The sequence below is a fragment of the Neolamprologus brichardi genome, chromosome 20 (genome assembly GCF_056152115.1).
Source record: "Neolamprologus brichardi isolate AB-2024 chromosome 20, ASM5615211v1, whole genome shotgun sequence".
Taxonomy (NCBI): domain Eukaryota; kingdom Metazoa; phylum Chordata; class Actinopteri; order Cichliformes; family Cichlidae; genus Neolamprologus; species Neolamprologus brichardi.
Window position 1 is genome coordinate 18,508,865 of NC_142123.1, and position 16,051 is coordinate 18,524,915.

The window sequence follows — 16,051 nt, forward strand, 5'->3', positions numbered from 1 at the left end:
CAAATCTTGTAGTTGTAATGGATCATGATCACTAATGAGTTTATAGGCCTTGACCTCATCAAGTTAAAAGACGTTATGAAAGATTTTAGCAGATGTATGTTAATATTTGAGTTTATGCTTTTGACCCAGTGCGAATAAGAGAAAATCTAAATTAATTTAAAGTTGTGCACTCAATTTTGTGAAAGTCATAAGAGATGAGTGCTGTAACATCATTCCACCCTGAATAAAGCAGTTGGAAGAAATCATTAAAAGCCCCAAATAATCATGACTTTTATACCAAATAAACCTCTGACCACACCTGTATATGATATTCAAAGGACATGTTGACACAAGAGGACAAGGGTGCCAAAGATGTGACATCATTTTTTTCTTTTGTTGGCAGACTGCATAACTACACAATGTTTTTGTAATGATGGCTTGTGAGTGTGAATGGTTGTCTCTCTTTGTTAGCAGTTTTATTGCTTTTCCAGGGTGCACGCTACCTCCTGTTCTGTGATGCTGGGACTAATTGGATAAACATTTAAGAAGATGCATAGACAGATTTTCTTTCATGTTAGTGTAGGGTTACACAAATAGTCGTTCTGTAATGATATCTTCTTGTGCTAGGCGAGCGAGGGTCTGGATTTTGCAGACACCTATGGTCGGGGTGTCATCATCACTGGCCTTCCTTTCCCTCCAAAGAACGACCCTCGAGTCATCCTGAAAATGCAATTTTTGGATGAGATGAATCGAAAGAAAGCTCGAGGGCTCAAGGTGAAAGAGAATTAACTATTGATGTACACTAAAAAGTTGCTCCGTCGTATTACGGTAGTTTGAGCTCTCTGTCTTTGTGCGTGTGAACAGTACTTATCAGGGCAAGACTGGTACAAACAGCAGGCTTTCAGAGCTGTGAATCAGGCCATCGGTAGAGTGATTCGTCACAAGGAAGACTATGGAGCGATCTTCTTGTGTGATCAGAGGTCAGAGCTGGTTTACTTCTGTAACATCACATCAGTGGGAACATCCTCCACTATACCACACAGCAGCACACAAGCTTCAATTAAGTGCTTCGGTCACCTTATTTATTATTTATTGATGATAAAAAAATGATTGTTAAACTAAAGGAAAACTTTCCCCACAGATTTAAAAGTGCCGATGCCCGGGCTCAACTTCCATCGTGGGTGAGGTCGTATGTGCGCCTCTGTGACAGCTTTGGCAACGTGGTCCGTGATGTCTCGCAGTTCTTCAGGATTGCACAAAAAATGGTGAGTTGTCGCACCTGCACAGTTCATACAATGCAGCAAATTCTTGCATTATTCAGTTTTGTTAAAGAACCAGCTCATAGTACTGATTCTGATCTGGAGGGAAGTTTGTTTTTTTTAAGCACTGAAAAAATGGAAAACTTTTTGATTTAAAACACAAAAAGTGAATAATTACCTGAAGAGTTTCCATTAATGGCTATGACACTGTTGTGTACACTGTGTACACTGTATGACACGTACTGAATTATAATTTGATGTCAAGTGTTTTCTGTGAGTTTCTGTGGAATAAAGGTGAAGATAAGGGTTTTTGTAACACCATGTCAACCTTATTACTTTCATAATAAATGTCTACTAACATATCTGCCAATGTTTATCTGGTTTTCATTCATTACATGTGCAGTAAAGGTGTGTAGACACTTGGTTACAGTTCAGGTTGTCAGCTTATACTCACAGTTTGTGCATTATACATTTAAGAGGCCTGTGGTTAAGAAGAAGGCTCCAGCAGACAGCTGTGCGGCTGTGTGTTCATCAGACACTCAGTCCTCCAGTTTCACCTCTTGCTCCTCCTCACAAACGTCTCACACCCAGAAGGCCAAAGTGCTGGACACCTGCCTTCCCAGCCTGAAGAGGAGGAGACTCAGTGAGTACACAGATGATGGATGTGGTTTGATGTTTTGCTATTAAAGATGAAGGTGTTCTTTTGCTATACTAGATACGTTTAGCAAAGGTTTTCACAGGAGTGTCTTTAGAATTCATTATGCTGTTGAAATGTAGAAAAACTACAGTAGAAACACAGAGTTCAATAATAAATGGTAGAAATTCAACTAAGCCAGTTAATCCTAAACCTACAGCTGGAAGCACTAGTTTTAAAATCTCCAGCTACAGCTGCTCTAAAGTGAGTCCTTGATTAATTTTAACCCTTGTTTTTGTGATCAGATGAGAACAGTGGAGCCAGTGGAATGGCCAGGATCTGCCTTGAGTATGAGAGTGAGGTGCAGGACAGTCAGAGGAGACCAGCCAACCTGCTGGATGCTTTGGAGCAAGGCAACCACGGCACTGGAGAGGACAGTGATTTTACCATGGGAGAGGAAAAGGTAGCTCGTTTTATTAACTCACATCGTGTGTGTGTGTGTGGGGTGGGGGGTGGGGGGTTACACTATAAAACAAAAAAGTTTAAATACCAGATTTTCCACTTGTTTTGCTTTTCAAGGCAAATCATTTGTCCACACTGTCTCTTCAATACGATAAGAGGATGGAGGATGAGTTGCGGGGTGGAAAACGTAAAATCAAGTTGGTCCAAGAACAGGTAAGTGGTGTTCTAAATAACACACAGTTGGAAAACGTCTTTTCTGACTGTTGAAAGTTGGGGATGAATCGTTAAAGTTTAAAGGGTTGGGATAATTATGTTTATCTGTGGCCTGCTGTTAACTGAATTTGAACTTTTAAGCAAATATTTATCTAATAAACCTATGGTGCACACACCTGATGAAAGTGCAGACGATTAGTAAGAATGATGTGAAGAGGATGAAAACTAGAAAAGCTGTTGGTCCAGATGACTTACCTGTAGACGCACAGAGATGTGTAACAGAGGGCAGTGAACTTTGAACCAGATTGTTTAACCTTCTTTTTGAATTTACACTGCTGCTGAGATTATCTTTTCCTCCATGGTTATTGAAGAAGCCAAGTGTCTCTGAGGATTTGTCTGAAGAAGGAAAGGCGAGCAGGGCTAAGAAATTCCTGGCGGACATGAAGAAGTCCCTGAGTCAGGTCAGCTTTGACCGCATCATACGGGCTCTGCAGACCTACAAAAAGACCGACGACCTGGATCACCTGCTGACTGAGACAGCAATTTTAAGTGAAGACGCTAATACTCAGAGTCTCCTCCATGGTAAATCTTCTGCTCTAATAAACACAAAGCGACCTGAACATTCAGACTCGTATCTGAACCTCGGTGTTGCATGTGGTAGCACTGCATGTTGTGTAGTGATACTAGAAGGTACAGCAATACACTGCTATTAAAACGATAAAATACCACACATAGTTAACACTGAAGAATGACAGTACGCTGCCACCTATAAAGTATACCTGCTTTGCAGACGTCTGAACTCTACAGAACACGTTTTCTCAATTTATGATTAGTCATTTTACGCTCTTTGTAAAATGTGTCTAACTAGTGCAACTATTTACAAATCAAATACAAGTCTTTGCACTCTTTTCAAAAAAGTGTTTTAAATTATTTTAATATGTATAATTAGTATGTTTTAAATCGTACACAGCACGATAGTTTGAATATGTGCAGAATGCATTAACAAGCAGGGTTTCTATGAAAATCACATTTTCTAAACTGCAACGTTCAGGTTGTTTCATTTGATATACAACTTACTGTGGTCGAGCACAGTGCAAAATTGTAAAAGTTGTGTCTCTGTTCACATGGTAAGGATGAGATAAGCTTTAATTCAAAGAGTTTAAGTATTGCTTTAACTGTTAAGGAATTATAACGTGCATTTTCAGAAGCTCAAAGTAGTTAGACAAACCAACATAATTTTAAATGAAGATTGTTTTTAATAACTGGGTGAAAATCTCTTGCAGTCAATGATTGCCTAAATTGCCCATGAACATTGCCATATTTAGATACAGTGCAGATCATAGTCGGTCAGTATGAGTTTTCAGCCTTGTGTCTTACAGAGATTTCTCTACAATAATAGAATCGTTCTTTGTAGTTGGCCCTGTTTTTTCACAGTAGTGTAAGAACACCTCACCCAACGTTACTTTTGAAAAACTGAACATAACTGTCATCATTATTAGTCTGGATATTTACACAGGAATAATATCAATGTCAAAGTCATGATTTCAGTATCAGGGCACCACTATAACAGTGTGTTAGTGCAAAACAGTTTGTAGTTGACTGCTGTTGCTGCCTTGTGTCACAGGCTTCTACCAGTTTGTTCGCCCACATCACAAAAAGAGGTTTGATGAAAATTGCCAGGAGCTGACAGGGAAGGGCTGTGGATACAAACCTGACCACACTCTGTCCAAGGATGAGAAGAAGACTGTAATGCTGCAGAACGGTATGAAACACACTCTTCATTTTGTTCTTGGAAATGTGTGTGAGATACATGGATTAGAAAAGAATGTCAAGGAAGAATTTTGGAAGAATAACACAATATTCCATTTTAAACATGAAAGACGAATTCCAGGCCATACTTGGCACAGATGTTCCTGTACACTATGCCGGCCACTTGGTTATGGCGTTCCATGTATGCCCTGCCTGCTAGCATCTTGCACCCTGCTGTTATGTGCTGGATTGTCTCAGGAGCATCTTTACACAGCCTGGGGTCTTGCCTGGTGTGATAGACCCCAGCCTCAATGGATCTTGTGCTCAGAGCTTGTTCCTGTGCTGCCATGATCAGTGCCTCTGTGCTGTCTTTCAGTCCAGCTTTGTCCAGCTACTGGTAGGATTTCTGGATGTCAGCCACCTCCTCTATCTGCTGGTGATGAGATGAGATAGCCTTTATTTGTCAGTTGCAGGTCTTTTGCGCACAACTGAGATGACAGACCTTGCCGACCGTACATACAATACACAAACATCACATTGGGGAGACAGATCAGGCTAGGTAGCGAGGAAAAAAACATTGAAATGTGTAACACAAAAGGATAATACAGGAATGCACAGATATCAACACACCATAGCACAATAAACACAGACAAGCAACATGGGAAAAAGTTCCAGTGTGTACATCTGATCTGGGACTGCTGCAATCTTTCGACTGCGCCTCCAACTGACCCGATGTCCACATCAGAGGGGAGGTGAGCGTTGGAGGTGGCGTTGGATTCGGGGTAGGGAGGGTGATGCGTCAGTGAGTGCTTATCAGTATCAGTATATGTATGTGTGTGCGTGTCCATAGTTCAGCTGAGACAGTGTCCTTCGCCCTGCCAGGCTAAGTAAACAGTCTTCCAGCCAACCCATACATACCGTGGAGTGTTCTGGCCTTTGTTTGTTGTCTCATCCTGGACTGTGGTGCTGACACTCACAGTCCCTGGCCTCCTTCCTTAGCTTAGCGTACTGCCTCAGGGTGCTGGACTTGGGGTGAAACTGTTCATGCATAGTCAGGAGCTTCCTGGTCTTGATGTCAGTGGCTTCTATCTCCTCCTTTGGGCAGCTTATTATCCCAGCAGGTTATCTGATCAGGTTTTGATAGCCCGGATCTTGTTCTTACTGTTCAGCTGACTCCTCAGGACTTGCCTGACCCTCTGCAGGTACTTGGTGGTTGCAGCTTTCCTAGCAGCTTCTTCATGGTTCCCATTTTCCTGTGGGATCCCCAGGTACCTGTAGCTGTCCTCTATGTCTGCAATGTTGTTCAGTTCTCACTACCTTAACTCTCTTTGTTACCATCCGACTACACTTTTCCAGTCCAAACGACATTCCAATGTCATTACTTTAGATCCTGGTGGTGTGGATCAGTGAATCGATGTCTCGTTCACTCTTGGCATACAGCTTGATGTCATCCATGTACAGGATGTGGCTGACAACTGCTCCGTTCTGTAGTCTGTATCCGCAGCCAATGATCTCACTGAGGGGGTTTAGGCCCTATGCAGACCAGCAGCAGGGACAGAGCATCTCCCTGGTAGATCCCGCACTTGATGGTGACTTGTGCTATGGGCTTGAAGTTGGCCTCTAGTGTTGTCCGCCACATTCCCATTGAGTTTCTGATGAAGGCTCTTAGGGTCCTGTTGGTCCTGTACAGTTCTCGGCATTCCAGTATCCAGCTGTGGGGCATTGAGTCATAGGCCTTCTTGTAATCAATCCAGGCAGTGCACAGGTTGGTGAGCCTGGTCTTGCAGTCTCAGCTGACTGCTCGGTCTACCTGTAGCTGATGTTTTCACCTATTCTGCATATCATGCTGCATTTTTGTCAAACAGTAATGATGTTTACTTGATACATGCCCATACAAAAAACTTGTGTCATGTAATGTGTGTCAGTGGTGGTTAAGCATAAAACTATGTTGATCAGGTTCTGCATCAAAGAATGAAGTCCACACTACCTTTCTGACTGATGTGAAAAAAGCTCTTGGGGCAGAGAGATCGACACAGCTCTTTCAGGCTATTCACACCTACAAAAACACAGACAACTATGAAAAACTGGTGACCACAGCAGTGAACTTATTCACTGAGAGAGATGAGAACTTCGGCCTTCTTGTCAGTAAGTGTTCTTCCAGATCATGAGATGTTCTCTGCTATCTTCCTGTAAATGTTTGTGGTTTGAAACAACTTTCTTGTGTTCCTTTTCTTAAGGATTTGGTATGTTTATTCGTCCTAACCACAAGAAGCAGTACAAAGACATGTTGGGTGGCTTGATAGGTCAGCCAGTCTCTGCTCCTGATGTTCCTGTTATGATTGAGGAGCAGCAAGAACAACCTGAAGGTAAACCCCTGTGGTTTAGAAAAGTGTGCTTTACCTTGTGACTAATCATTCTCATTCATTCAGTTTTATTTATATGGTGCCACTTCACAATATACTGTGGGCATATAACTTTACCCACCCCACAAAACTGAATATTCAGTTCTGTTTCTGTCAGCGCCTTAACACATGACAGATACAGATAACTCTTTATTGTTATTGCACAGTCATACATAGAACAACAGTACAACGAAATTGGAAACTTGTTTCCATGTGTCATCCTGTTGTGTGTTTGATGTCATGTTTTTTTAAGTAACGAAAAGGATTTTAAATAATAAAATGAACACGACATCTGACATATAAACATTTCCTTTTGCATTTTTTCTTTGTTTTCCAGCTTCTCTTTTGTCTCCTTTGAGGTCCCAAAGCAAGATATCCAGTTATTTCTCAAGCAGCCAAAGAAGATAGAATGCAAGTGAATACTAAATGAATGGTTCCTTATTGAGTTCAGGGTATCATAGTTCAAACTAACGTGAGTTAAATTTCCGTCTGTTGTCTTCAGTGACCATCCCAGGAACAAGTCTGTTCCTCTGCTGAGTAGATCTTCTTTTTTTAACTTGTTCTTGATGTTTTTTCCATGTGATGAAATGTAACTCTGATATGGATAAATAAAATCTTTTTCATTTTTAAGACAATTGAAATATTCTCATGACCTGAGTTTCATTTGTATGTCCAGCAATGCTCGAAGCAATAAAGTGTAGCTTATTGATTTGTAAACAAGTCATACACCAATGAAAATAATTAGTATTAGCATTACATTTATAGAAAGCGGAGAGTGCCCCCAACACACACACACACACACACACACACACACACACACACACAGTTTCACAAGAATAAATCAGATCAAATCATGCCTAACATACATAACAAATCATTTGTGCTGCCTGTCTGAACTCTACATTCCTTCCTGGCTGAAGAATTAAAATATTTCTCTGCATAGTTAAGTAAATATTTCCTATGTTACCAAAAATATTTGTTATTAGCTGAAAATGTCAAGTAGTGGAAGAATTTTATTCAAATCATTCTATTAGGAAAAGAATCAGGAAAAACACTGTTACAACTCAGTACACTTAAAACTGTATTATTGTAAAAATCCAACATCAAATGGACTAATGTCACTGCTGCATATCTTTGACACGTGGATTGAAGTTGAAATCATTTAAAATATTTTATATTTAAATTCCAGAGTCATATTGGATAAAGTGTGTGTGTGTGTGTGTGTGTGTGTGTGTGTGTGTGTGTGTGTGTGTGTGTGTGTGTGTGTGTGTGTGTGTGTGTGTGTGTGTGTGTGTGTGTGTCACTTGGTGTTCGCTCGCTCTGTGGTATAGTATCACTTCCTGTTCCTGCTCAAACACAGTGGTGTTTCTGAGTAGCTTATTTGCTTAGCAGTTTAATTAACAACTTCTAAATACATTCTTTTTTTCACAGTATAATCTTCACGTGCTTCATCCGAAGCACACTTTCTGTGTACTCACTACCTAATTTATAGCCAAAGTATTCACTCACTGTCACTCACTGTCTCTGTACTGTTTCGCTAGCTTAGCTCGTAGCCGACCCGTTAGCACCATGGCTACTTCACCTGTCCCTTCTGCACTTTCTTGCTCATTGTGTCAGATGTTTAGTTACTCCTCGGCCTCCTTTAGCGGTAATGATATCTGTAACAAATGTAGCATATTTGCAGCTCTGGAGGCCAGGATTACTGATCTGGAGACTCGGCTTCGCACCTTGCACTCACCCTTAGCTAGCCAGGCCCCTGTAGCTGGTGCAGCCGAAGATAGCGTAGGCCCCGCTAGCTGTTCCCCGGCAGACCCCAAGCAGCTGGGGAAAGGCTGGGTAACGGTGAGGAGGAAGCGTAGTCCTAAACAGAAGCCCCAGGTACACCACCAACCCGTTCATGTGTCTAACCGTTTTTCCCCACTCGGTGACACACCCGCTGGGGGTCAAACTCTGGTAATTGGTGATTCTGTTCTCAGACATGTGAAGCTAGAGACACCGGCAACCATAGTCAATTGTCTTCCAGGGGCCAGAGCAGGCGACATTGAAGGAAATTTAAAACTGCTGGCTAAGGGTAAACGTAAATTCAATAAAATCATAATTCACGTCGGCAGTAATGACACCCGGTTACGCCAATCGGAGGTCACTAAAATCAATATTGAATCGGTGTGCAACTTTGCCAAAACAATGTCGGACTCTGTAGTTTTCTCTGGTCCCCTCCCCAATCAGACCAGGAGTGACATGTTTAGCCGCATGTTCTCCTTAAATTGCTGGCTGTCTGAGTGGTGTCCCAGAAACGATGTGGGCTTCATAGATAATTGGCAAACCTTCTGGAGGAAACCTGGTCTTGTTAGGAGAGATGGCATCCATCCCACTTTGGATGGAGCAGCTCTCATTTCTAGAAATATGGACAAATTTATTAAACCCCTCAAAACATGACTATCCAGAGTTGGGACCAGGAAGCAGAGTTGCAGTCTTACACGCCTCTCTGCAGCTTCTCTCCTCCTGCTACCCCCCCAAAAACCCATCTCCATAGAGACTGTGTCAGCTTCCAAAAAGACAAAAAACAAACTAAAAACCAGCAACAAACAACTTAAACATTTACAAAGAAAGAACAATACAGTATCCACATCTGAACCAAAGAGTAAAACAGTGAAATGTGGATTATTAAATATTAGGTCTCTCTCTTCCAAGTCTCTGTTAGTACATGACTTAATAAATGATCAACAAATTGATTTACTCTGCCTTACAGAAACCTGGTTGCAGCAGGATGATTATGTTAGCTTAAATGAATCAACACCCCCGAGTCATTCTAACTACCAGAAATCTCGAAGCACAGGTCGAGGGGGCGGTGTGGCAGCAATTTTTCACACCAGTCTATTAATTAATGAAAGACCAAGACAGACTTTTAATTCATTTGAAAGCCTGATGCTTAACATTGTCCACCCCAGCTGTGAAACTCAGAAACCAGTCTTACTTGTTATCATCTATCGTCCACCTGGGCCTTACACAGAGTTTCTGTCTGATTTCTCAGACTTTATATCTGATTTAGTTCTGAGCTCAGATAAAATAATTATTGTGGGTGATTTTAACATCCATGTAGATGCTAAAAATGACAGCCTCAACATGGCATTTAATCTGTTGTTAGACTCAATTGGTTTCTCTCAAAATGTAAAAGAACCCACCCACCACTTTAATCACACTCTAGATCTGGTTTTAACATATGGCATAGAAACTGAACATTTAACAGTGTTTCCTGAAAACCCTCTCCTGTCTGATCATTTCTTGATAAAATTTACATTTACAATAATTGATTACGCAGCAGTGGAGAGTGGACTTTATCAAAGTAGATGTCTTTCTGAAAGCGCTGTAACTAAGTTTAAGAATATAATCCAGCCACTGTTATCATCGTCAATGCCCTGTACCAACACAGAGCAGAGCAGCTATCTGAACGCTACCCCAACAGAGGTCGATTATCTTGTTAATAATTTCACCTCCTCACTACGTACGACTCTGGATACTGTAGCTCCAGTGAAAACTAAGGTCTCTAATCAGAAGTACCTGACCCCGTGGTATAATTCTCAAACACGTACCCTCAAGCAGACGACTCGTAATCTGGAGAGGAAATGGCGTGTCACAAATTTAGAGGATCATCATTTAGCCTGGAGAAATAGTTTGTTGCTTTATAAGAAAGCCCTCCGCAAAGCCAGAACAGCTTACTATTCGTCACTGATTGAAGAAAATAAGAACAACCCCAGGTTTCTCTTCAGCACTGTAGCCAGGCTGACAAAAAGCCAGAGCTCTTTTGAGCCAACCATCCCTTTAACGTTAACTAGTGATGACTTCATGAACTTCTTCACAAATAAAATTTTTATCATTAGAGAAAAAATTACCAATAATCATCCCACAGATGTAATATTATCTACAGCTACTTGTAGTTCCATTGATGTTAAGTTAGACTCTTTTTTTCCAATCGATCTTTCTGAGTTAACGTCAATAATTACTTCCTCCAAACCATCAACGTGTCTTTTAGACCCCATTCCTACAAAACTGCTCAAAGAAGTTCTGCCATTGATTAATTCTTCGATCTTATATATGATCAACCTATCTCTAATAATCGGCTATGTACCACAGGCCTTCAAGGTGGCTGCAGTTAAACCTTTACTCAAAAAGCCATCTCTAGACCCAGCAGTCTTAGCTAATTATAGGCCAATCTCCAACCTTCCTTTCATATCAAAAATCCTTGAAAGAGTAGTTGTCAAACAGCTAACAGATCATCTGCAGAGGAATGGTTTATTTGAAGAGTTTCAGTCAGGTTTCAGAGCTCATCACAGCACAGAAACAGCTTTAGTGAAGGTTACAAATGATCTTCTTATGGCCTCTGACAGTGGACTCATCTCTGTGCTTGTCCTTCTTGACCTTAGTGCAGCATTCGATACTGTTGACCATAATATTCTATTAGAGCGATTAGAACATGCTGTAGGTATTACAGGTATTGCACTGCAGTGGTTTGTATCATATCTATCTAATAGACTCCAATTTGTGCATGTAAATGGAGAGTCCTCTTCACACACTGAGGTTAATTATGGAGTTCCACAGGGTTCAGTGCTAGGACCAATTCTGTTTACATTATACATGCTTCCCCTAGGCAGCATCATTAGAAGACATAGCATACATTTTCACTGCTATGCTGATGACACCCAGCTCTATCTGTCCATGAAGCCAGATAACACACACCAATTAGTTAAACTGCAGGAGTGTCTTAAAGACATAAAGACTTGGATGGCCACTAACTTTCTGCTTCTCAACTCAGATAAAACTGAGGTCATTGTACTCGGCGCTGAAAAGCTTAGAAATTTGGTATCTAACCAGATTCTTACTCTGGATGGCATTACCTTGGCCTCCAGTAACACTGTGAGGAACCTTGGAGTCATTTTTGACCAGGATATGTCCTTCAACGCACATATTAAACAAATATGTAAGACTGCGTTCTTCCATTTGCGCAACATCTCTAAAATTAGAAATATCCTGTCTCAGAGTGACGCTGAAAAACTAGTTCATGCATTTATTACTTCCAGGCTGGACTACTGCAATTCATTATTATCAGGATGTCCAAAAAACTCACTGAAAAGCCTTCAGTTAATCCAAAATGCTGCAGCAAGAGTACTGACAGGGACTAGAAAGAGAGAGCATATTTCTCCTGTTTTGGCTTCCCTTCATTGGCTTCCTGTTAAATCCAGAATTGAATTCAAAATCCTGCTCCTCACATACAAGGTCTTAAATAATCAGGCCCCATCTTATCTTAATGACCTTGTAGTACCATATCACCCTATTAGAGCACTTCGCTCTCGCTCTGCAGGCCTACTTGTTGTTCCTAGAGTATTTAAAAGTAGAATGGGAGGGAGAGCCTTCAGTTTTCAGGCCCCTCTTCTGTGGAACCAGCTTCCAGTTTGGATTCGGGAGACAGACACTATCTCTACTTTTAAGATTAGGCTTAAAACTTTCCTTTTTGCTAAAGCATATAGTTAGGGCTGGACCAGGTGACCCTGAATCCTCCCTTAGTTATGCTGCAATAGATGTAGGCTGCCGGGGGATTCCCATGATGCATTGAGTTTTTCCTTTCCAGTCACCTTTCTCACTCACTATGTATTAACAGACCTCTCTGCATTGAATCGTATCTGTTATTAATCTCTGTCTCTCTTCCACAGCATGTCTTTATCCTGTCTTCCTTCTCTCACCCCAACCGGTCGCAGCAGATGGCCGCCCCTCCCTGAGCCTGGTTCTGCTGGAGGTTTCTTCCTGTTAAAAGGGAGTTTTTCCTTCCCACTGTCGCCAAAGTGCTTGCTCATAGGGGGTCATATGATTGTTGGGCTTTTCTCTGTATCTATGAAGCGCCTTGAGGCGACATTTGTTGTGATTTGGCGCTATATAAATAAAATTGAATTGAATTGAATTGAATTGAATTGTGTGTGTGTGTGTGTGTGTCTCTCCAAGTATATATCAATTTTAAAAATCAGCTTAATTACAAGACTTGAGCAGCATGACATTAAGTGTCCATATCTGCAGGTTGGATTAAACAGATGTATTACTTTCAGTCAACCAAGTAATTTGTCATAGACGTTAATCTGTGAGTAATCACACACTTGGTCAGCTTAACTCATTGTTAACAGGAGACAAAGGTTTATGGAAGTATATTTATGTCAAAAGTTGTACATGAGAAAAAAATCTATTCAGTGTTATTTATACGGCACCAAATCATAACAACAGTCGTTGTGGACTTCGGGAGGTCCAGAGCAGGTCCACTACCAGTTCAGATAGAGGGGGAGGAGGTGGAGGTGGTCAACACATCCAAGTACCTCGGGCTGTGGGTGGACAACAAACTCGACTGTTCATGCAACACAGAGCACCTGTATAAAAGAGGCCAAAGCCGACTGTACTTCCTCTGGAGGCTGAGGTCTTTTAACATCTGCAGGAAGCTCCTGAGGATGTTTTACCAGTCGGTGGTTGCTGGAGTACTTTTCTATGCTGTGGTGTGCTGGGGGAGCAGCACAGCAAAGAAGGACTCATCCAGGCTGGAGAAACTAATCAGGAAGGCTGGCTCTGTGGTCGGCATGAAGCTGGACACTCTTGTGGCAGAGAAAATGACACTAAAGAAACTGCTGGACATTATGGACAATGCTGGGCATCCTCTGCACACGGTCGTAAACAATCAGAGGAGCCTATTCAGCGACAGGTTGCTTCTCCCAAAGTCAAGAACCAACAGACTTAAAAACTCCTTTGTCCCACACGCCATCAAACTGTTTAACTCCTCTCTAGAGGGGAGAGGGAGGGCGGGAACAACTGAGCTGCAGTGCTTTTTTACACTGTGCAATATTTGGTTTTTTTTCTTATATTCGACTGTGCAATAATCACTGTGCAATATTCACTCAAATGTGCAATCCACTGGCATTCCTATTTATCCATATTATATATTCTGTATTAATATATGTGTATATATGGTATATTTATGCTTATATCCTTACTCTCATTCCCCTTACTGTATCTGTAACATGCAACTTCTGTCGGTGTTGTGCTACTGGAAACTGAATTTCCTGGAGGAACCCACCCGAGGGATTAATAAAGTTTCATCTAATCTAATCTAATCTCTACTAATGGGAAACGGGCTTTAGATCCATAAATGACACATTCTTCACTAATCAGGATAGTTGGAAAGCTTTCTTCTTTATAAAGGAGCAATACATGTTTTTATTAAACATTTGAACATAATGCAACGCAAATTCTTGCAGAGGATACAAAGTCAGAGAGATACAGTTGAAAATGACAAGTACATGTAGAGCGGCTGCAAAAAAATGACATACAAGCAGAGTGCAGCAGCCAGCACAACACAAACATTGGGCCCTACACTCTAGCTTAAAAGCGAAGGACCCACTCCTGAGTATCATAGTATAAACCCTTTTGAATTGAGGCCAGTAACTCACATCTATCCCATCATTTCCTGGGTCATCACTGTGTGAAGTAAGAGCAGACTGAACAAAACCAACACTTCTTAGTTTTGTCTAGTTGTCTAGTCTTGCTCTTTGTGTTGAAGTGACTGATAACTGGCAATGAGGTGTCCAGTTTCATGGCGTCAGGACCAAACTGGGTTTCCTGGGTTCAGAGGTTTGCAGAAGCTTCCTCCCTTTGTTTCATCACAGCTGTCCTGTTGTTCTGTTGGCCCACTGAGAGCGACTTCATTTCAGAAACATCAGGAAGACTGACGCTAATCTCCGCTGTAGGCCTGCTCCAGAAGATGGACAAATCCAGGACTTTATGATCGTGACCTTTGTTTGTGTGATGCGAGAAGTACTCCACATCATTATCAGATAAAGCACAGAGGCTCTGGACTTTTACATAATGATGTTATATTCAGTCCTGTAAAAAGTTATATGTTTATTAATATGTAATATCGTCCCTGGTTACGCTGATATGCATGACTTGGTGGTGATGGTGAATAACATGTCATTAGCAAAACACAGTGTGAAAGAATTCCAGATTCCATTTTTAGTTCAACAAACAAGTGAAGACCTTTGACCTTACATCGGGTTTGATTTAATGCTTCATGTCCTCTTTATGCAGCTGACTGCATTCAGGATGTGTCCTGGATGAAATGTGGGAACACCAGATTAAGGACGATATTCCAGAAGGTATTTGTGATGAGCAGATCCCGTTTGAGCGCGTTGGCATAGACCTGATTGGAACATTTCACCAGAGTGCACAGGGATATCATTTTGTAGTAGTTCTAGTGAAAACTGCAACACAATATCCTGAAGCACTGCCAATGCACACCATTTCCACAAAGTGTATGGCACAGGCACTGTTTCAGGTCCTGGTTGACCAGGACACTTTGTTCATGTCTTGCAAACAAGAGGAATTACTGGGCATTAAATTTGTTTGGACCAGCATCTACCACCCTCAGACTGACGGGTTGGTGGAGCGGCTGAATAAGATGTTAAAATCTATGATTTGTAAGTTCATTCATGAATGATCACAGTTGTGATGGCTGGTTAGACCCTGTCTCCCCGCTGCCCAGTCACACCACTCTCATAGTGCATTTGTAACGCATCCTGGCTTCTGTCAAAATGTAAAAGAACCCACCCACCACTTTAATCACACTCTAGATCTTGTTTTAACATATAGCATAGAAACTAAACATTTAACAGTGTTTCCTGAAAACCCTCTCCTGTCTGATTATTTCCTGATAACATTTACATTTACAATAATTGATTACACAGCAGTGGGGAGTAGACTTTATCAAAGTAGATATGTTGTATTATTGTAGGGTCTACCTTACAATATAAAGCGCGTTGAGGCAGCTGTTGTCGTGATTTGGTGCTGTATAAATAAAACTGAATTGAATTGTTTCAACTCAGACTGTAGTATCATTGTATGAGCTTCGTGTTTAACAAGCATAAATGTCATCATAGAATTTCCTCCGTGCTCCTGCAGAGCATATCTATTCCTGTCACCAGCACATAAGGTTTGTGATTTTTTTTAATGATGAATGCCCCACAGCTATGCACAAATACAGTGTTCCAAACCAGCCTCATTACCCCCCCCCCCCCCAAAAAGGAAACTCACATATAGCTCCTATATAAGGAATAGCGAATGACAGCTATCATTGTAATAACTCTGTCTTAGTTTCTGATACTCTAAGTATCAGAAAGTGATGGCGTAGCATCTGGACTGATGTGTTTACAGACAGCATTTTAATCATGATTTTAAAGGCTGTAGGTTGCAGTCATCACTTGAACACTGTATAGAAATGTAAGGGCTCAGTGCTGATTCTTATAGTTGCATCGGCTTCAAACTGTAAGAAA

The 16,051-nt window shown here is 41.3% G+C and overlaps 1 protein-coding gene across 1 annotated transcript in view; it reads left to right on the top strand.

Annotated features, from left to right (window-relative positions):
- rtel1 (regulator of telomere elongation helicase 1) overlaps positions 1-7,333 on the top strand; it is a 39,282-nt gene extending 31,949 nt beyond the window's left edge. Inside the window, exons 22-32 of the mRNA XM_006804304.2 lie at positions 607-753; positions 844-959; positions 1,121-1,244; positions 1,716-1,881; positions 2,178-2,335; positions 2,452-2,547; positions 2,919-3,129; positions 4,172-4,309; positions 6,253-6,441; positions 6,534-6,662; positions 7,036-7,333. Coding sequence (XP_006804367.2) covers positions 607-753; positions 844-959; positions 1,121-1,244; positions 1,716-1,881; positions 2,178-2,335; positions 2,452-2,547; positions 2,919-3,129; positions 4,172-4,309; positions 6,253-6,441; positions 6,534-6,662; positions 7,036-7,106 — 1,545 coding nt within the window. The 3' untranslated portion in view covers positions 7,107-7,333. The remainder of the gene's footprint in view (positions 1-606; positions 754-843; positions 960-1,120; positions 1,245-1,715; positions 1,882-2,177; positions 2,336-2,451; positions 2,548-2,918; positions 3,130-4,171; positions 4,310-6,252; positions 6,442-6,533; positions 6,663-7,035) is intronic.
- Positions 7,334-16,051: the final 8,718 nt, after the last annotated feature.